This window comes from Chiloscyllium plagiosum, unplaced genomic scaffold (genome assembly GCF_037043375.1).
Source record: "Chiloscyllium plagiosum isolate Xiang-an unplaced genomic scaffold, Cpla_swu_hap1 HiC_scaffold_31, whole genome shotgun sequence".
In the NCBI taxonomy this organism is placed as follows: domain Eukaryota; kingdom Metazoa; phylum Chordata; class Chondrichthyes; order Orectolobiformes; family Hemiscylliidae; genus Chiloscyllium; species Chiloscyllium plagiosum.
In genome coordinates this window covers 16572363-16595152 of record NW_028270169.1, presented here as the reverse complement: position 1 = coordinate 16595152, position 22790 = coordinate 16572363, and the positions used below count along the sequence as shown (strand labels likewise).

General features: G+C 42.3%; 1 protein-coding gene across 5 annotated transcripts in view; it reads left to right on the top strand.

Moving 5' to 3' along the window:
- Positions 1 to 22790, top strand: part of LOC122563959 (CLUH binding protein of NUMT mRNA a) — a 119740-nt gene that overhangs the window by 6058 nt on the left and 90892 nt on the right. For 2 of the 5 annotated variants that reach the window (XM_043718309.2, XM_043718308.2), the window contains exons 1-2: positions 10130 to 10882; positions 17885 to 18075. In XM_043718309.2, the coding sequence (XP_043574244.1) occupies positions 10255 to 10882; positions 17885 to 18075 (819 nt within the window). In that variant the 5' untranslated portion in view covers positions 10130 to 10254. Of the gene's footprint in view, positions 1 to 7732; positions 7853 to 10129; positions 10883 to 17884; positions 18076 to 22790 lie in introns of those variants that run through there. The other 3 variants (XM_043718310.2, XM_043718311.2, XM_087977290.1) reach the window with 2 other exon arrangements.

Genomic DNA, 22790 nt, shown 5'->3' with positions numbered 1-22790 from the left:
ACCCCGACGCCTGCGATGGAATGTCACCTGATATTTTGTCCTCTGGTTCTGGAGTGCAACTTAAACTGACAACCTCTGCTCTGAGGTGAAAGTGATACTAATCACAACATACAGAGCACAGCTGCCCTACAGCTCCTTGGCAAGAATATTCCAGTCAAAGCTTACAATATTTATTCCAGTTAATTTTGAGGTGACAGAGGAATTAATTTTTTAGTCCAGCCTTGTATCATAATGGCCTGCCTTGCTTTGCATGGCCAGCAAGTTTCATGCTGCATTCTGTCTGCAGTTTCACTGACTACCTTCTGTGATATCTGAGAGTCACAAAATCACTCCATGACTTGAGGACACCTATATTTTGTTTGTTTGAATTCATTTTAATGGTTATAATCTAGCCCATCTTGCAGTAAAGCTGTTAATTCTTAACCATGGTACATTTGATTGGTTTTAGTCCCTGGTACTAAAAGGAGTAGCATTTAAACATGTCCCATTTGCCAGCATTTGGCCCATATTTATGACTGTTATGTTAGTGGTCTTCACTTTGGCCAACCTCTGTATTTAACACACCTGATTTAAACCAGAAATGTTTTGTAAACCAAGTCTATGATTCTGAATTTGCTGAGGTAGCTGAGAACTTTTAGAGTTTGCAGAGGTGGTGGCACTGTAGTGATGTCACTAATCTAGTGACTCGGAGGTACACACTAATGACCTGGGGACCAAGATAAATATATCCCAAGCTGGTTAGAATCTACATCAATTAATATGTCTGGAATTGAAAGCTAGTTTCAGTAATCTTGATAATGAATCGACTTTTATATAAATCTATCTGGTTCACTAATGTCTTTTGGGGTAGGACATTAATCTGCATCTGGGCTACATGGAACCCCTAACCCAGAGCAATGTGATTGACTCTAAACTGCTTTAAATGGCTAGCAAGTCACTCCATTTAAGGGCAGTTAGGGATGGGCAATAAATGGTCTAACCACATTCTATGAAAGAATAATTTACAAAAAAAGATATCAGTGCTGTACTGTGTTCTCGATAGTCATGTGGAGTGGAAAATATGTCAAACCCTTAATACAAACTCTCCCCTGCTTTCACTGGTCAGGCTGAGATAAAGTTGGGGTTATCATTGATTGTTGAAGGAAGGGATTTGACATTTGGTATCTATTATGACCCTGGAAGGGGCTCTTAATGTTTAAACAGAAATTTGGTTATTTGAAATGTATGCCACAAGATTTCATGATTTTAAACAGATTGAGGCTTTATATGTAAAAATGCAAGCAATACTAACAACATGTGTCTTAGCCTAGTTATAAACTATACAGTTTGACACTCACTCCCCTCCCATAACACTGCAAAAGAATTTTCATATTTTGCAAATATTGAAGGTGTATTCATGGCTTGAGAACAAACCAAAGGTGGACCACAGACTTCTGGAAGTCACTTTGAAGAATAGCTCAAATACAGAGGAGAAATCAATGTGTGGAATTTAAAGATCTCAACAGTGGACTTTTCAGTTTTAGCATGGGATTCACTGCTTTGTTTGAGAATTTAAGCATTAGGAGCACCTCTGGTTCCGAACGGTCTTCTATACTCCTACAGCTGATATTTAGTTCCTGCTAGAACTACCTATTCCAAGCTTGTGCCACAAAGTTCACTGCCTTTCACAACGACGACCACCGTAACTTTCTTTAGCTTCAAGTTAGGTAAATCTTGCAGCTTCTTTCCCAGCTCTTCAAACCATGTGTCCTGTAGCATAGCTTGTGGCCCCACCTGTATTACACACTCTGAAGGACATAGTATTTTTGTCTGCTTTAGGTACAGGCCTGATTAACTTTTATGTTCCTTTGCTCCCTTGAGTTAATGAGTACAGCTGATACCAGTCTGTACCTGTCTGCTGTTTGGGAGGGGAAGAACAAGCTCAAATGAAGCAAAAGAACTTTGTAATTCCACAGGCTATTTCCATGACAATGTGGCATGTTTTGGAGGTTGCAGACAGAAATCTAACTATCTTACCTTCAACACAAATCTTTGATTCTGTAACTCATGTAGTTAATATATATTGTCCATAATGCTGTTCGTCAGCATTGCTAACTATTTGGCTTCTTTCATTGAAATTGTGATTGACATCTCGACACCATCAAGAGCTGCATAAATGGGTGGTCCATTGTTCAGTGCTCACATCTATCTCTGACCTTATAAGTACACGTGGAACTTCTTGAACACCCACTGCTATGAGGAGTCCTGGCAATTACCGAAGTCCAGCATTTTAATTGCCTTACTTTTTTGAAACTTATATTTTCCACCAAGTTAAACATTAGCTCTAAAATATTAACGTAAACAATGGAACTGGATAATAACATCTAATGACCTTTCGTCAATGAATGTGGATATGAGATACAGACATAATTGGGTTTGGGTTTGATATTTGTCATGCTCAAGCATCATTCCTGGCATCAGTGTCTTGCTTCACACGAGAACAATGACATGGACGTAGGTTTGCTCGCTGAGCTGGAAAGTTCGTTTTCAGACGTTTCGACACCATACTAGGTAACATCTTCAGTGATCCTCCGACTGAAGAATTTTATTCGGAGGCTCACTTAAGGTGTTACCTGGTATGGCGACGAAATGTCTGAAAATGAACCTTCCAGCTCAGTGAGCAAACCTACACCAGAACCTCAACCTGAACTACAAATCTTCTCAAAGTTCGCTAAGAATAATGACATTTTGAGGAAGGGGGGACAGGGCAATGTTGCTGTTGGAAGGAGGAGGAGGAATTTGTTTTGAGGTAGAGAAGAGAGTCCAACCAAAATGTGATTGGGACAGCAACCAATCTTTTAAAGTCCAATTTAAAATGTCTTTGGTTTCTACTAGCTGTCAAAAATTGACCAAATCTCATTTCTATTAATTCTACATGGTGTACCGTGTACAGTGAGGATTAGCTATGACTGAAGCAGAAGATCCTGTTGAAAGCTTTTGTTTTCTGCTGCCTGTTTCTGTTTGAAAACTAGGATATCAACATCTACATGTGGTGTGTTTTGTACAATCACAATGGATCAGATATATAATATAGTGGCTGTGTCCCACCATGTTGTTTGTGCTGGATTAACCAATCTGGTTTGCCACAGCACCTAGGCTTAGTGAATGGGAAAGATCAACAGGGGTTTTACACTGTCTGTGTCATGGTCCATTGCAGCCCCTTCTGGAAGCATCAGTACTGATATCGGGACAGAACTGGTGCCTGGCTGAATGTCCTTCCCAATCGTGTAACCTTCTGGGCACTCGTATTAAACCCTAACAAATTATTGATGTATTCAGCATGGCAGATGTCAGTGGCTGGGAGAAAAGTTCATTTTGAGTAAGTTGATGAATGTGGGCTTTGTCTGCAGTGTTTTCCTTTCTAAGTGATTGTGTTTAACAACAAAAGCTTGCATTTATGTAGAGCTTTGAACATTATGTAACTTTCCAAGGCTTGCAAGAGTAATGGTCTTGATGACTGAAGAAGGGAATATCACAAAAGACAGGCTTTAGGAGCACTTTAAAGGAAGAGAGAGAGAGGGGGATGAAAACTTTTGGGAGGGAAGTTCTGAGTTTGGCTGGAAGCTAGCTGAAGGTAAAGCCTCTGGTGATAATTAAATCCCAGGTTAAAATTGAGGATGCAGAAGAGGCCAGAACTGAAGGCGTGCAAGTACCAGAAGGTTGTAGAGCTGGGAGAGCTTACAAAGATGGGGAAGGGCAAGGCCATGGCCATGGTGGGACTAGAAAACAAAACAAAAACAAGGATTTTAAAAGACAGTGTAGGTCATCAAACAGAGGGGTAATGGATTAAAGATGAGCAGAGTTTCAGCAGCAGATGAGCTGAGACCAGGTTGGGAGTGAGGTAATGTTGCAGAGGTGACATATGCAGTCTTGGTGATAGCCTGGATTACGTGGTTCGTAGCTCATCAGATGGGTAAGGATGGTACCTAGTTTGTGATTGAATTGATTCTGCTTCAGATGGTTCCCATCGGTGGGGCCAATGAATAGAGTTTGTGGAAGGAGCCGAACACCATTGCTTCAGTGTTATCAATATTTAGTTGGAGGAAGCTTTGGTTCATCGTTACATTTAAGCCTGGGGAGTGGTGGGACAATGGAGGGCTCTGACAGTCATCACACAGCTGAGTGTTGTTGGTGTACCATGGAACCTGATGTATTTTACCTGATGTCAACAAGGGTAATGGGTAAATGAGTAATAAATTAAATGTCATATTTAAATTCTACGTGAAGCACTTTGGGCCATTTTTGAGTTGAGGTGAAACACTAGGAATCGAAGATTGATTTTTTTTTTAAAAAACGTGTGGTTTAGACTCAAAGTACTAAAAATGGGAAAGGTAAGCAATTTTTGTTTTAAAATGGTACTGTAGGTCAGTCTGCTGAATGAATCTAGTTTGATAATTTATAAATAAAATGATATTGACCTGTATCTGAATATTTGCTGTTTATGTCCAGAAAATGTATCCTTGAATAAAGCGGCATGTTTTTCAGTGAGATCAGGTGATTTTCTAAGTCTGTATCTTCGGAAGAGAAAATAAGAATACAATTTTTACTTTGTGGCCCCATATCCAACAAACCCAAATGTTTCTGTGAAATTCATCCTGAAATCTTCCCCTTTCTTTCATATTACCCAATCCTAGCTCTCTCAGCAGAAACCTGCCTAGTTAGAACTTGTGCCCATTTCTTCCTTCTGCTTCACTGACCAACCTTTGGTAAAACTATTGCCAGGGTTATGCTCTCTTTTGATAAGAGAAGTTCTACCAGGTTGCTTTTCATACTTTTTTAACTAATTTTTAATGTTTGTTTGAGCCCATTACCACAGTGGACATTTTGCCTGGAATCAGTCCTTGTGAATTCCCTCTGGCTTAGTGAAGACAAGTTCAGCTGAAGATTTCAATGCAAATAAGACAAATACTTGAAATATATTTTTGGGGCAAGAATCAAGGAGTGAACCTAACTTCAAAGAAGTATTACAGGCTGTGCAAAGGGCCACCTAGCCTTTTGTGTTGTGATTTTGTGAAATGAGTTCACATCAAAATCTCTCACTTACCCCAAGAAATCAAACTCTGCAACCTTTCAACAGAAGAAGGGCATACATTTGTATAGCGCTTTGCACAAACATCAGGCTAACCAAAGTGCTTCATGGCCTCTGAAGTATCTTTTGAACTGTAGTCACTGACATAATCTATGTAGTCCAAAACAGGGGCAGCACAGTGGCTCAGTGGTTAGCACTGCTGCCTCACTGCACCAGGGAGTTCAATTCCCGTTTCGGGTGACTGACTGTGTGGAGTTTGCACATTCTCCCCATGTCTGCGTGGTTTTCCTCCAGGTGCTCCAGTTTCCTCCCACAGTCCAAAGATGTGCAGGTTAGGTGAATTGGCCGTGATAAATTGCCCATAATGTTAGGTGCGTCAGTCAGAGGTAAATATAGGGTAGGGAATGGGTCTGGGTGAGTTGCTCTTCGGAGGGTCGATGTGGACCTGTTGAGCCGATGGGCCTGTTTCCACATTGTAGGGAATCATCTAATCATAACCTTGAATGACCTTTGCGGCCTCTGTATGTGTTCAAGGGCAGTAATGTTAGGTGACCAGAATGACACACTATTTCTGGTCAACAATATGCTTCTGATTAATACCTGGTGCTTAATTACAGAAAGAACCATCACCTTCCTGATTAATATATTTAGTGATCACCTGATGGATTCTACATGTAAAGTCAGCATTGCCTAGCCCTCTGTTCGTTTGGTCTTGCTTTATCATTAAAGAGACCCAACTAGTGGTGTTTGGAATTGAACTCATGTTTTTGATGTCACTTTGCGTTACAGGCCAGCCAACCGAGCTAACTCAACCCCTATTCTACATGTGCCACCAATCACCTTTAACTTTTAGATATTTTCTAAGCAACCTGTTCAAAGATGTTATTACATGCCTCTGCAACAGGTGGGACTTGATCCCAGGCTTCCTGGATCAGAGTTGGGACACCACCACTGCAGCACAAGATCCCCTACCTTTTAACATTTATATTGAACTGGGTTACTTGTCACACGCCACTACCTTCTATGATCTGCATTGGAAATTTCACGAAAAGTGCAGCTGTTTTCAGAACATTTACCCAGATATTCATGAAGAGGGAAGAGTCATTCCTGCTGAATGATTAGGCATTAACTCGCACAACTAGTGTACATTAATTTAGTTACAATTCAGTATTATCAAATGTTCTGTTTATCTGGTCCCAAGCCAGTTCAAGAATGAAATTAAATGCTAATACTTGTTTATAGGTTTATTTACAGGGTGGAGCATTATATAAGTCTGCTCCTTACCCGCTGAACCAGCAGTCTCCCCTTATATGTGCTCTAAATACTTAATTAAACCATTCCATTCCCTAGTGTATCCTAACAGTACAATTAACATCCTACTAACAGGTTCAACATTATCATCATCCCATTATTGTTATTATGTAAGCGTAATGAAATATTTTTAGTTCAACTGATTCTGATGAGTTCTTGTATTTTAAATGTACATGTTTCTTATTTCTGTAAGAGTGTGTATTCACATCTCACCACTGCCAAGAATGAATGTACCTATAACCATCCTACTCTGAACGTGCCTGACCTCATCTGATTTTAGAAGTTAAGGACATGCGTTTGGTTAGTTCTTAATGGGAGACTGCCTGGTACTCCCAAGCAATCAGTGCAGTAGGTTAATACCTCCTGAGTCTCAGTGGTAGTGTCCCAACCTCTGGACCAGAAGCTATTGAGTTCAGCTCACACCAGCCACGTGTCTGAACAGGTTGATTTAAACACTTCATGCTGTTATTTTCTGCCTCAGTATTCAAACATTTTGGAACTCCAACTTGGAGAAAATCCAACTCTGTTGAAACTAACCTTGAGCTGTTTTCACAAGCTAGTGTGTGTAAGTAAAACTTAATTTTAAACAAGATATTTTGAGATGCCATGTAGAGTGTCCAACATGTGATACAATGGTATGGTAATGTGTAGGGTAATTCACGTAGATAACTGTATGGTGCGGTATAGGTTTTTCTCAATAGTGTGAATCGGGATTTGAATAGCTTTCCTGTATTCTACTGGTGAATGGGAAGAAGAAAAGCCTAAAATCAGAGGTTGGCTTAATCTGTGTCTCTAACACTTTTCTTCATTGCTACCTTTTTATATGTATGACTCTTTGCTTTCTTTTATTAAGCAAGGGGGTGTTTAGAAGCTTGAAGGGCAGAATGTAGGGAAAGAAAAAAACTGAGAAAGAGTTAATGCATTTCTTTTAAAGTTGCATTTGAATCCTGAGTAACTTGGCAGCTAGATGCACCACATGGTGTGGTATTGTGCCGTTACAGAACAGGGAGGTTCAAAGTTTAAAGTTCAATCTTTGGTAGGTGCTGAATTTGCTGATCTCAACCAAACTAATGGCACTGTTCCAGAATTGGGTTTCTGAGCTGCTAAGATTTGAGAATGATTGATTTTTATTCTGTCCCTGTCCCGGATTGGAATCCAATTGCTTACATGTGAGGGGAGGGAATGTGGGATAGGAAATCATTTCTCTTTGATGGCACCTCTCGTCAAATCACTTACCACACAAACTGCACAGACAATTAACGGCTGATTGAATATGCTGCTGCACAACTTCAGAAAGCTGAATGCATCCTAGCGCACAAGAGCTGAGAGTATGACCCAGTGGTCCTTTCCAGAGTGGGAACTGCAAAACGTTGCGATGGTTCTCAGAGGCAGTTTTCTGTAGAATGTCACCTTAAATTCAGCCTTTTCAAAACAAAAATCTTATCCAATTTATCTCAACTGAAATCTGTACAAGTAAGAAGCTATCTACTATATCATGTAGTCTATAGCTGTTGATGTTTATTCAAATGTGTAGTTTTTTTAAGCAGCAGTAATTCTCCCTGTTTAAGTAGCGCTTACAGAGCTCTGTTTCCCGTGTTGTTATTATTTTGAAGCAGAATGTGTCGCATTTCAAAGATTTACCTTGCATGTCCCCACAAGTGTTCTTTCCATGATCAACCAGATCCTAGAGATGCAAAAAGGTGATGACAATGGGGTTGTATGTATCTTTCAAACAACAGGCTCGGAGTGATTGCGCAGTTTTCAGTGGGCAGGAGATGGCAGTATATTAGAGACAGCATTCGCAGCCCTATCAGGAGACGTGTGTTTTATTTCCAATGACAATTGGTACTTGTGTACTAGAGTATCCCCTAGAGGGCGAGATTTGCTATTCTTGACAGTGAGGTCTGTGAAATGAGGGTCGGAAACCAGGTTGGTTCAGGATAGGAAGCAGCAAGTGCCAACAGGGCGACATTTATCAGCTGTACTGTTTTGTGCATCAAGTTAGATTGAACAAAGACGTTGCATTGTTTGAATGTGTGAAGATGCCTATATCCAGAACACAGTCTTATCTACTTGATAGTCTTGAGGGAGATTTGTATTTGATACGGGTGGTTGGAATGGCGAGAGGATCAAGAGACAAAGAGACTAAAAGAAAGCAAAGAGATCATGTAACAAGAGGCCGATTGATACTGTACCATGTTTGTTAGTAGGTGTCACAGCTTTATTTGTGTGTGTTTTCTTAAGTTAGGAAACAAGATTATACCAGACCTGAAATGTTCAACCCGCTGAAGCGAGTGCTTTGTTTTGATATAGCACCTAAAATCAAAGGAATCTTTATCTCTTTCTTCTCCCTCTCTCTCACATGTTGAAACAGCTATTCAGGTAATTGAGAATGAGAGTTGTTATTGGTAATGCAGCAAAAGCTCCAGGAACACAATCCCAGGAAATCTGCTCACAAAATCATCTTAAGCAGAGTTTTGCGCCCCCCCCCCCCCCCCCCATGCAACTCGATTCACCTAAACTGTGCCCTGTCAAAAAAACAACTTCAACAAATATGCTATAAGGTGAACTTGTGAAAAATGCCTTTGTTTCATCCATAATATCCTGACATTGCAAAAGGCATTACAAAATGTCAGGATTTACCTCTGGAAAACCCCAGTGTGGCTTATGATGCACTAACACAAGGCTGGCTGACGCAGTGTGGAATGGTAGTTTATCACTGGCATCATTTTGTTATCCTGCCAATGCCTGATGACATTCCCACAACCCAAGTCTTGTGCCATCTGAATTTGACTCATTGTGATTTTGCTCAAGTATGGCCTCCCTATCTGCCTCTCTATGGGACTGCTCCCTGCACTTTGGCTAAAATTTGCTAAATCTTGGAGTCCAATTCTTTTGTTCTTTTTTTCATACCTGTAGGAAGTCGATTTTTTTCTTTATTGCTTTCTGACCCCTTCAGTAACAGAGTGACCTGTTTCCAAAGCAGTATTTTGCTTTTTATCCTATTGTAATGTAAGATAGATTCTTCCTGTTCAAGAAAGGCAATCCATAAAAATGTGAAGATTTGCAGTTGTTGACCGTTTTAATCATGTACTACACTTGTGGTTGGTGTAGAAAAATCCACCTTTTCTATGAATCCTCTCCCTTGACGTATATAGTGACTCTGTCCAGAAGATCAGGCTTTGTGTAGATCCAGAGGGACAGTGGCATGTCTGAGCAACCCTCCAGTAACAGGAGATCCAAGGAAGTGTTTTTTTTTGACACTTTCTCAGAGCCCGTGCCAGCAGAGGCATTGAATTGGGATACTTGGTATGGATGTCACATTGCTGCCCTGAAAGCCCTTTTACAAGTAACACTGTACCGTTGTCTTGGTTCCTTTAAAAATGCATTTTGCCACAATCTTTTCTAGGTCAAATTATTTTATTTTTTGTTTAAAACTAATGCTGACTTGTTATCAGCTGTTGCAATCACAGAAAGATTACAGCTAATTTATTTCTTTTTCCCCCTAATGTGAGTTGGAATTTTATATCGGGGCCCATGTACTTGATGGCCCTCTCTTTAAATTGATGGGAAGTGTAGCGACATGAGAGAGATTCGTTTAGAGGCACGTGGACAGTTTGACAGCCACAGCTGTTAAGTTTTTTTTAGGCCACTGCAAATATTTGGATGGGCTTTGTGACAACTCGGATCTTTGCTGTCTTTTATTCCCCTCCCTCCAGGCGTTCGGTGGCAGGCTGCTGCTCGGAGTTATGTTTGATGTGAATTGAACCCTACCTGGACACTATATTAGCTTTGTTCCCTGCCTTGCTTAATCCTGGTAGTGTCTTTTTTTTTGACGGCACGAAGATCTCCTCTCAGTGGGTGACCATCTCGCCATGGGAAACACCATTGCCGCTTGCTGTAGACTTGTGAGGGACTTGATCCTGAGGCAACAACAGGAAGGCTTCAGCGATGACCGCTCGCCACTGTTGACGGACTCTCGGAGAGAGTTCTCTGTCGCACCTTCTGGTTTCACGTTCCTGCTTGAAACTGAGCCCTGTGTGCAGGAGGGGCAGCCTGTGCGAGGTTACCCTGACATTATCTTGAGCAGCACGGTGACTGGCAACTTCAGCCTGAAGAATGATAACTCTCTGACTTTAAGTGGCATCACCTTGAAGACCACAGCTCCTGATGACACTGAAAGAGATGGGCTTTTATCAAGTCGGAAGGGTAGCGATATAAATAGTGGGCCGTGGCTGGCAGCGCAGGGGCCTAGGTCTCCTACATCTGACGACCTTCCCTGTGCCCTTGAAGTAATGGTAAAACTTCATGGCTGCCCACGTCGAGTTTGGCCTGCTCATGGAAAGTTAGAGGACTCTGATCGCCATGCAGGCAGCAGATTATGTTGTGCAGAGTTTCCAGTGGAATTAGCTGACGTAACAGATGCAGCAGAGGAATATACTGGCTCTGATTCACCAGGCGAATTAGTGAGTCACAGCCAGGAGTGTGACTCCGAGCAGAAAGGTAGTGAACGTTTTGCCTTTAAGGCTGGAGTGCTTGATGTTGAGTCAGTTTGCAAAGACCATTGGGACCATCAAATAAAAGATGGTGGCACTGGGTCAGCTTCATTGAAGCAAGTTCCCTCTGAATTGCTGATAGCCACCATTGAGAATCCGTGCCCTGAGCATTCAGGGGCTGGGAGAAAGCATGCAGATTTCACTCCGGAAAGAGCCGTAAATGAGTTGAAAGGCCAGGGAGGGCTGCCAGCTCGAAATATTGCTGGGACATTGCCTGCCCTGCACCCCACAGGTTCCTTGGGCCACACTTGTACTTGGGAGGATTACGAGGCTGTAGGAGGGGTTGGCCAACATAGAAATCTCAGGAAGAGGAGGAGGAGAAAGAGGCTTTTCCGTTCAGTGTCAGCTTGATGTGAAGAAGGTGGGAGGAGAGAGGAAAAGCAAAGAAAGCATCCCCTCTTTGTCGAGACAAGCCTTTTCATTATATTAATTGTGCAGCTGTGGCAGTTGGAAGTTGGTTGGCAGCAGTAGCATTGGCCGTGACCAATTATTCAGTGTGAAGTTTGACAGCTTTTAATTATTTTCTTGCACTAGTGTGGCACATTTTAACCCCTGGAGGGATGAGTTTACCCCCTTCCTCTGCCAACACTGAAACAGTGCCCCCCCCCCCTTTTTTAAAAAAAAAAATGTCTTTTGAACCCTACACACACATTTCTGTCATAGCTCCTGTTGACATCGTTCCTGGAAGAATACAGCAGCAAAATATTAATCGAGGAATGTGTAAAACACTGGAGCTCTTTGAAATGGTGCCCTCACGCCTCCATCTTAAGCAGTAGTTGCTCTGCAGAAGTAGCCAGTCGTAGGCAGCAGCTGCCCAGCTCTCCTACGCCAGCTCTTGTGTATCTCAAACTCTTATGTGAAAGGGTGGAATATACTCTTGCTTATTCCTCCTGGGATAGTAAGGTTCTTTTTCTTGCAATTCTTACATACGTGATGCAACTGCAGATGGCAACATTTATTAAGCAAGGACAAGCTTTGGTGGAACCCTTAACACTTCACAAACAATGTGATGTAGATCATTCCTTAGTGGCAAGATCTGGTGTAAATAATTTTTTAACTGCAACGTGTGGTCAGAATTTTATCTGTAATGATCTTATTGATTCTGAATTGTAGGAGATGACAATGTAAATTTACTCTGAATCGTAGTGTTAGGTTCTTTTTTCCTGAAGTCCTTGCACACTTGATGCAACTGCAATACACCAACTTCTGTGAACAACAACCCAATTTTATTAAGCACAGTACAGTGCAAACTTTCTGGTGGAATTTTTAACACCCATTTCACAGAGTTTACAGGGTCGTGTCAAAAGCTCTCTGAACAAAGGAAACAGTCCATCCTTTATACAAAATACTTACTTCAGTCAGTAATGCCCACAAAACAACCCCCAGCCATTCCCCCACAGTCACATGCCACTCAAAACAGAATGTAGTGACCACATCATCTCCAGAAACAATGTAATGCAAATCATCCTTTAGTGGCCAGATTTGGCGTGAATTGTATTTTTTGTAACTGTAGGGGAGTAGTTACATTCCAACTGTAATGCTGTTATTGATTTCTGAATAGGGGATGATGATGATGCAAATGGCTCTGAATGGCAAGGGAATGGCCATGGAAATGGCTCTGAATAATAGGAGCTGATAATGTAATTTTCTTACAATCCACCTGTAAGTCAGAGGCATCCCACCATAGCCTTGGGACATCCAATTTCCTGCAGGTCAGCAGAGCAAGTTACCTCTTTGTCATCTCCTACTGTGACATTAAAATGTGAGATTGGTCATCAGATTGTCAGATGCCAGTTTTTGGACAGGCAGAGTAATGATGGGAATGTTAAATGTTGGCACACAGATTTTCTGACCACTGTGATTCTGAGTGATCCTCAGAAGCTATTACTATTACTGACTTACATTCAGCATTGATTCAGAATGTGACAATTTAGTACACAGATCCCATTCCTAAGTTTTTGGGTATAGCATCAATGACCACCCTCTTATATACATGTGCACAGATAGCTATAACACTTCCTAACCGGTGCAAATTCAATCATAATTTAAACTGTTGGTAACTTGAATCACAAAAAACTTGAACGATCCCCTTGGGTTTCATGGTATTTCCAAATTGTCCCAGTTGTAAATTAATCTTGAGTCTTGCTGATGAGGTCCTGTATTTTCATGTCCTCGCCTGCTTTTATTACCTCGATTGTTGTTTGAACTTGTGGAAGTAACAAACAGTGAGGCTTGTAGACACACTTACAATAAATAGAGTTTGCATCTTAAATCTGCCTTTAGATATCCCCTAGCATTTTGCAAGCACTAGATTTAGAGCAAGAAAAGACAAACAGCAAAGATAAGACCAAGCAGTTGGCCTGATTGTGGAGTTGTTGGTTGGGTTGATCTGGAAGTGTTGTCTGTGCTCCTGAAGGAAGGGGTGCTGCTGTGGGATCTTTGTGTTCTGTTTCCATCGGTCATCGCCTGAAATATTAACTCTGTTCCTCTGCATACCTGCTGAATATTTTCACCACTTCTTTTAAAGACTTCAGATTTCCAGCATCCACAATATTTTGCTTTGGTTTTCAGGTTGGGCCTTGATTTAACATAAATTGATTAGATTTCAGAAGTATTGTGTTAGCACGAGCCATTTTTTTGGGGGGCTTACAATTTGTTCACAAGAAAGGACCCTGCCGACTGTAGTTGAGCCCGGAGGATTCAACATTGAATTCTCTAATTTCAAATAACCTCCCTCCCCATCCCCCAACTCTCTTCCCAGCACCTCCCCCCTCCCTTCCACTGCTCCCTGCCACCAACCAGATTCATTCCTCCCATTGACCAACCAGGTCATACCCTCTACCTGTCTTCATCTATCCCCATTTCACCACCCTGCCCCTGCCTCCCCCTTTATCTGCAGCTCCCCTCACACCCACCCCCAGTCCTAATCAAGGGTTACACCCGAAACATTGACTTCTCCACCTCCCCTGAGGCTGACTAGTTGCTGTGTTCTTCCAGCCTCATGCCTGTCTACTTTGGATTCCAGCATCTGCAATTTTTCTGTCTCTAACTCTTGTCGAAGTGCTGATTCTATGGTTGATGTCTCCTGGCAGGGCAGCACCAAATAAGGATGGGGGATTAATGTTGCCATGTTAGGTCACTCCTGTCTCTAACAGAATCATACAACATAGAAACAGACTCTTCGGTCCAACTCATCCAAGCCCACCAGGTTTCCTAAACTTAACTAGTCCCAGTTGCCTGCGTTTGGCCCATATCCCTCTAAACCCTTCCTATTCATATACCCATCCAGATGCCTTTTAAATGTTGTAATTGTATCAGCCTCCACCACTTCCTCTAGCAGCTCATTCCATACATGCACCACCCTCTGCGTGAAAAAGTTGCCCCTTAGGTCTCTTTTATATCTTTCTCCTCTCACCTTAAACCTCTGCCCTATATTTTTGAACTCCCCCACCCTGGAATAAAAGTCCTTGGCTATTTGCCTTATCTATGCTACTCATGATTTTATAAACATCTATAAGGTCACCCCTCAAACTCCATCCAGGACAAAAGTCCTAACATATCCAGCCTCTCCTTATAACTCAGACCCTCCAGTCTTTGGTAACATTCTTGTATATCTTTTATATATCTTCAGGTCAATAACATCTTTCCTGTAGCAGGGTGACCAGAATTGTACACGGTATTCCCTATGTGGCCTTGCCAATGTCTTGTACAGCCCTAACATGATGTCCCAACTCCTGTACTCAATGCACTGACCAATGAAGACAATTGTGCCAAATGCTGCCTTCACCACCCTGTCCAGCTATGACACCACTTTCAAGGAACTGTGTACCTGCATCCTTAGGTCTCTCTGTTCGACAACACTCTCCCCAGGGCCTACCATTAACTGTGTAAGTGCTGCCCTGATTTGTCTTACCAAAATGCAACACTTTGCATTTCTCTAAATTGAACATCATCTGCCTTTCTTGACCCAATTGATCAATATCCTGTTTTACTACATTGGACAAACAGACTGAAAACTAGCCACCAGGATACATGAACATCAACTAGCCACAAAATGACATTACCCACTCTCACTAGTATCGTGAGGAAGGACACCACTTTGACTGTGACAACACATCCATCCTAGGACAAGCCAAACAGAGATACGCATGAGAATTCCTAGAAGCATGGCATTCCAACCAGAACTCTATCGACAAACACATTGACTTGGATCCCATTTACCACTCTCTGAGGAAAAAAAGAACAGGAAATGGCATCACCATAGCAAATGATGTTACCGCAGGAAATGACATCACCAACCCTAGGAAACTCAAAACATATAAACAGAAAGCAGGCTACGTCACCAGTGCTTCATTCAGAGGCTCACTGAAGGTGTTACCTAGTATAGTGAAGAAATGTCTGAAATGGAACCTTCCAGCTCAGCAAGCAAACCTACATCCAGAACCTCACCCTGAGCCACAAATCTTCTCAAAAGTGGATATCCCGTTTGCTTTTAGATAACAGTCTTCATTGTCCTTCCCGATGAAGGGCTTTTGCCCGAAACGTCGATTTTACTGCTCCTCGGATGCTGCCTGAACTGCTGTGCTTTTCCAGCACCACTAATCCAGAATCTGGTTTCCTGCATCTGCAGTCATTGTTTTTACCCACTACATTCCCAAGCTTGGTGTCATCTGCAGACTTGTTAACCATGCCTCCTATATTCTTATTCAAATCGTTCATATGAATGGCGAACAACAATGGACCCAGCAACAATCCTTGTGGCATACTGCTGGTCACAGGCCTCCAGTCTGATAAACAGCCCTCTGCAAATTTTAAAAAGATCAGTATGAATGATTGCAATTTTTTTGAAACCTGTTTTGGGGATTATTTTGAGGATGGAATATCTTTCTCCAATCACTGTAATCCCTTGCACGAGTTGGAATATTGCTGCCCTCCTGTACGTTACACTGAGATCACATCTCCAAAATCAGCCAAGTGTGTTCCAGCATCTGTGTGATGCGTCGTACAACCTTGTAAATATGTTAATAAATGGATGTGTTATTTGTCTGAAAGAAGTATATTAATGTGCATTTCGTTAACATGGATTTGCTATAACTTGATTGACAAATTGGGGACATTTTCTAAAGCGCAAATTTTTAAACGTGTTGGCTGTAATGCGATTACATCGCCAACACTAAGCACTGTGTTTCTAAAGCACGGTTTTTCTATACTCCCAGGGCTGCACAAGAACACAACCATTGCATTATAGAAGAACCACCTCTACCTAGTTTATTCAATTGAAATTATAATAACTGCATTTCTAACTTAGTTGATAAAAACATAGTGCATGTGTAATTTGCCCATTTGCAAGAGGTCTGATACAACTTCTGCAGTTGTGTCTTGTGTGATGTTCTTCCTTTCCCATTCTCTTTCCCAGCATGGATGCTTGAAACTGAGCTTTTTTTGGTCCTTTTTTGAAACCCCCTGCAAACTTTAATCTGAAAACAAAAAAAATGCAGTTGAGCAGAGCTTCGATGAAGAGTCATCTAGACTTGAAATGTTAGCTTGCTGTCTGTCTGTGGATGCTGCCTGACCTGCTCAGATCTCCAGCATTTTCTGTTTTCAGTACAGATCCCAGCATCTGCAGTATCACAGAATCCCGACAGTGGGGAAGGAGGCCAATTGGCCCATCGAGTCCAAACCAACCCCCTGAAGAGCATCACACCTCGAACTCACCCGACCCTGAAACTCTGCATTTCCCATAGCTGATCCACCCAACCTGCACATCACCCTGCGTAATTTAGCATGGCCAATCCACCTAACTCACGCAGACACTGGGAGAATGTGCAAACTCCACACAGGCTGGAATTGAACCTGGGTCCCTGGCGCCGTGAGGCAGCAGTGCTAACCACTGAGCCACCGTGCTGCCTCCAGTTGCTATTCAATTTTAATCTTCTGCTTTACAATGAAGAGAAATGCTGCTATAGCCCTTCAAGTGGAGTATTATCCCCCTACTGTAAAGTTTACAATAATTTGACCTTGAAAGGAGTTGGTGAAAGTCTTGGCCCAATACAACGTAGGATTACTTTGCCCCTTGTATGTGTTTAACTCCTGCTGGGATAGAGTTATCTGGGTTCTGGCTGGTCTTTGATACTTCACCCATTCTGAGGTCTGTAGAGTGTGGACACTGATCAGTTTGGTTTCCTATAGAAGAAACTAGCTGCTGCAGCTAAGCTGTTTGTTGGCTGATATCAGGTCCTTGCACTTTTCCCCTGTGTGATGGGAGTGTTGGAGGGCGAGGCTGGATTATAGGTAGGAACAGGAAGCTTGGTTTCCCACCAGTTTCTATCGAACTCAGCAAATGACTGCATCATCCCAGTGCTCTCCAGCTGAACTGAGCTATTTCAGCACAGTACAGTTCCTCAAGCTACATGTTTACTTGATTAAATCAGCCAGGCAGCTAAAGTTGGAATTTCGCACACTAATTTCCTTCAGCCTTATTAAATAATGTTTATAGTCTGGAGAGTTTATTTTTGTTGCTCAATCTCTGTAATATAATTTTGAACTGGACTAACATCCATCATTTTCACTTTGCTCGTCGGAAGCTGTTGCCTTCAAGAACCAGTTTTTGACTGTGTTCAATGTTCAAATTGATATTTCTCCTAGTCATTTTCTAAGAGGCGGTTGGTACCCAACTTTTTATGGTGCTCCTCAGCCAAGTAAACATACTTGTTTGTGTCACTGCTTTGCATCTTAGGAATAGCCTTTCTGCCTACGATTGGGGCACTTCCTGTATTGAAACATTAGTGGGGCCCCAAGTCTATTACTGGCCTCTTACTGTGTTGGTGTGAGATTTATTTTCTCTCTAATACTGTCACCAATGTTTTGGTTGCTAGACTGGAGTATCTCATTGGTTACAGGAAATGCTGAGGGAATTGTTTCAAATTCATCTCTTATGGTTTTCTTGCAGCCCACCCATCAGGCATGCCATTGGTCAATGGAGATGATGGACACAACCTTTCTGAGGTGGAAAACCACAAAGAGAAAGAAGATGGTGAGCCTAGCGTTGATGATGGGAATGAGCAAGAAGTAATAGTCATCCAGGACACTGGTTTCACTGTCAAGATACATGTCCCAGGGATAGAACTGTTTGATCTGCAGGTCAGTGTGGTAATAGTTCATACTTCGAGTTCAACTGCCATTGAGGAAGTGCCTTGGATTTTATGTACAAAATTGTTACTCCATGTGCCATTACCACTTAGCTGTCATAGTCATCGAGTCATAGAGATGTACAACATGGAAACAGAACCTTCGGTCCAACCCGTCCATGCCGACCAGCTATCCCAACCCAATCTAGTCCCACCTGCCAGCACCTGGCCCATATCCCTCCAAACCCTTCCTATTCATATACCCATCCAAATGCCTCTTAAATGTTGCAATTGTACCAGCCTCCACCACTTCCTCTGGCAGCTCATTCCAACAACCCTCTGCGTGAAAAAGTTGCCCCTTAGATCTCTTTTATATCTTTCCCCTCTCACCCTAAACCTATGCCCTCTAGTTCTGGACTCCCCCACCCCAGGGAAAAGACTTTGCCTATTTACCCTATCCATGCCCCTCATAATTTTGTAAACCTCTATAAGGTCACCCCTCAGCCTCCGACGCTCCAGGGAAAACAGCTCCAGCCTGTTCAGCCTCTCCCTATAGCTCAGATCCTCCAACCCTGGCAACATCCATGTAAATCTTTTCTGAACCCTTTCAAGTTTCACAACATCTTTCCGATAGGAAGGAGAAAGCTTTAGGCTGGTTTTTAAAAAAAAAAACCTAAGTATGGAAATCTGAAAGGAAAATCCTGTGAATGCAGATCAAATGTGTCAGAATCTGTAACCAAATGGGTGTCATTCCAACCATCTTTATAGTGGGTTCCTACTCCCTTCTCAATCCCGTTCTGTCTGATGGCATCCACGTAGCTATTATACTGAGGAACTTTCAGATAATTACTAAACCTTTTTTCTGTAGACTTAATAACTTCTGGTCCTAGTTCAGAAAGGTGTCCAATAAGTCATAAGAAATCGTGGCACGTGGAGGCCATTCAGCCCATTGAGCCTGCTTTGCTGTTCAATAAGATTGTGGCCCATACCCACTTTCCTATCTTTCCCCAGAGCCCTCAAATCCCTTGTTAGTCAGGAATCTGTGCAACCCAGCCCTCAATAAATTTATTGGCCAAGCCTTCATTGTTCTCTGAACCTCTGAGAGAAGAAGTTACTGCTTTTCTCCATCTTTAGTTGGAATCCCCTTACCTTTAAACTTCTCGATTCTCCCCCATGAGAGGAAACATTCTCTCTACATCTGCCTTGTTGAGGTCCCTCAGAATCTTGAGTGTTTTAACAAGATCTTGTCTCATCCTTCCTCGACCCCAAAGAGTATCTACCCAACCTGCTTCATCTTTCCTCATAACAGGACCCCTCAGCCCTGGAATCTGCCCAGTGAACCAATTACGAAAAAAGGTTTAACCACATTATAATGTTGACATTGTTGCTCGAAAAGCATTTATACAGAACCCCTGACCCTTTCAAATCCACCTCTACTAGGTTTGGGTTTAAAGCTAGTCATTCGATTTACTTTAATGACCTGGTAGCCACTCTTGTCTGATACTGGAGTAGATCTTTGTTGGCATTGCCCTAAATCAAAAAGACACCTTTTTTGATGTGATGGGTGTGTATGTTGAAGAATGACCAGTCGACTGTGTACTTATGCAGCTGCTATTTCATTTCTTCACTGGTGGGACACTGGTGTCGCTGCCTGGGCCTGCATCTATTGCCTGTCCCTAGTTCTTGAGAAGGTGGTGGTGAGCTGCCTTCTTGAACCACTGCAGTCCGTGTACTATAGCTCGACCTCCCTCATTCTTAGGGAGGGAATTCCAGGATATTGCCCCGTGACATACCTATATATCGGGATGGTATGTGGCTTGGAGGGCTTTGAAATCCTTTGCTCCAATTCTCGGGTGCTGGAAAAGGTGCTTCAACATCGGCCAGCTTTTATATAAATAGTCATTCAAAGGGCATCCTTTTCGCAGTGGCTGCAACTTTCGATTGAGGCTGTGCTATCAATTACTCTGGCTGTAGGTCAGTGTTTAATCCACCCAGCTCTGAAGAGTTGAGTGCAGTGAGGAGCAGGAAGTTAACATGAGACCGATTTACCATCACTATTTCATATTAAGCTGCTGGAGAATCTGGAAGAAGTTGAAATTGACCTTCTTAGAACAGAGATATTTAAGAAGAGATTTATCAGAAGTGTTCAAAATTGCACGGGGCTTTGTTGAGTAAATGGGTAAAAGTTGTTTCCACTGGCAAGGGGGTCAATAGCTTGAGGCCACATTTCAGATTGTTCTGGGTGGGGAGAGGAATATTTTAGGAAGTGCAGAGATTATTTAAATGTAGTAAGTTATAATGATCCGGAATGCAGTGCCTGAGAGGATGGCTGAAGCAGCTACAACAATGACCTGTAAAAGGAAATTGGAGATATATGTGAGAAGACAACATTTGCAAGGCTGGGAGCAAGAAATCAGGGAGTGGAACTAATTGGTTTGAAGGAATTGATGTTAGAATTATGGATGAGGCGATTCCTAAAGTTGGCTATTGCATTTTCATGTATTAATTGTTGTCACTTTCTAAGTGATGCGCATTGCTCCTCTTTGCTTCATTAGTTGCAATATCTCACACCTTGTAAAGATTCCTGTCTCAGTTAGGTTAGATTCCTGGGAGTGAAGTGGGTCCTGAGCTCCCAGAGTGTTTTCCTGTGCAGAATTAGCTCCCTCTCCCTGCTGGGTTGGCTGTTAACAATTTGTCTCAGTGTTCAGGGGCTAGCGAAGTGGAAATACCAATTTCAATGACCCACAGTGGAGCAGTCCCCAGTGTGGATATTGTGTAAAATTGCTCGATTGTGGTGCACTTGATTTATAGTGAAGATGTCTCAGCCGGTAGATGACTGTAAGCTGCAATTGGGTAAAGTACGCGAGGCAAGGACAAAATAGGAAAATTGGCTGTGATTGTGCCATAATGTCACCTGTCTCAGGGGAATTTTGTACTTTTTCTGAGAGATGGATTGAGATCTAAATCTCCATCTTCTGTGCAAGTAATTTTGACCTTCACATTGCATAGTTAGTGACGTGATTTGGACGAGTTAGTAATGCAGAGTGAAGGTCAAAGCTATTTTCTATGAATAAATGCCTAGCTCCTGGTGATGAATTGCACCAAGGCTTGCAAGTATTTAAATAGGTTTTGATTTATATTTTCATCCTTGATTTCCTCCACTGTACCCCTCCTTCCTCTGCTCTTAATTTGACCAATCTGGTAGCTTTCCAGTACTTGAGTCACGTGACATATCAGCTAGCTATTTGACTGTGGGGATTATCACACCCATGTCTGATCTTCGTTCTAGGCTGCAGTATCAAAAGCCAAGGCCCTGCTTCAGTCAGTAAACATTTGTTGCTGTCCCTCACAGTGTTTGTTTCTCCTTGAATTGCCGCGATTATCTGATCATCCATCTTTCTGAACACAACAAAGTCATGCAAAGTGGTGCTGCATTTACCTCAAAACAAGCGACTCCAGTTCCACAAAGAAGGAATCATGAAGCACTTCGGGAAGCCCTGAGAATATGAAAGACTGTGTATCGGTGTGTGTTTTTGGCCCTTGTTTACTGTAGAATTTATTCCCATTTGCCCACCAAAACATCAGGGCACTCTTAACTGGGCCAGATTTCTAAAAGTGGTGTTTGAGAGTGGGTCATCAGTTGATGGGTGACACCAAGTTGTGTTGCGACTTGGCTGAAGTTTGCAGTTTCACAGAGGGTTTTCTGTTTGGTGTTTCCCTGGAGGGACCTGCAGAGAATCAGCACAACAGATGTTGCTGATGTACTTCCTGAAACTATGTCATGACGTTGCATCGTTCTCAAGTACTTCGCCAATGGCGTGAAATGACCAAGATGAAAAAAGAACTTCTCAATCTTTCTATCCTCTAAAAACAAACTGCCTAAGCACTGAAACTATAAAATCCCTTAAAGATTTTATTTAAAGAGTTTGAGTTTGTCCTTTTTTTGTTTGGTGGGAATTTGATCCATCATTTCCTGAAAGCACATTCCTGAACCTCTTCCAGCTCTGAACGAGTGTCGTACTTGACTCAATGGTAACTCGTTTCTCTCTCCATAGATGTTGCCAGACCTGCTGAGTTCCTCCTGCATTCTGTGTTTGTATCAGGCGCAATACCTTGCTGATTTACTGTCCTGTGTGCAGCTTGTGAATGAAGATTTGATGTTGAATCTTTCCTGGGCTATTTGACTGCAAAAGGCATCAGAGACAAGACAGAGGAGCAACTTTTTAATCCCCCACATTTTCTTTCTTCCTCTTTATAAACTCCTCCCTCTGTAATCCAGGGTCACTGAGGCCAATTGAAATACGCGTTTATTGGGATCAGCTGAGCTCAGGTGTCAATCAGTGGTTCGAGATCTTAATTCTTGAGTTGCAAGGTTCTGGGTTCAAGTCCCCTTTATAGAAACCTCAGAACAACATAGAGGTTGATACTCCAGCTCAGAACCTGAGAGAATGCTGCATTGGTGACTATTACTCACACATACACGTTCACACACACACACGTTCACACACACACACGTTCACACACACACACCCCCTTCACACACACACACGTTCGTTCACACACACACACGTTCGTTCACACACACACCCCTTCACACACACACACCCCTTCACACACACACACACACACACCTTCACACACACACACACACACACACACACACCTACACACACACACACACACACACACCTACACACACACACACACACCTACACACACACACACACC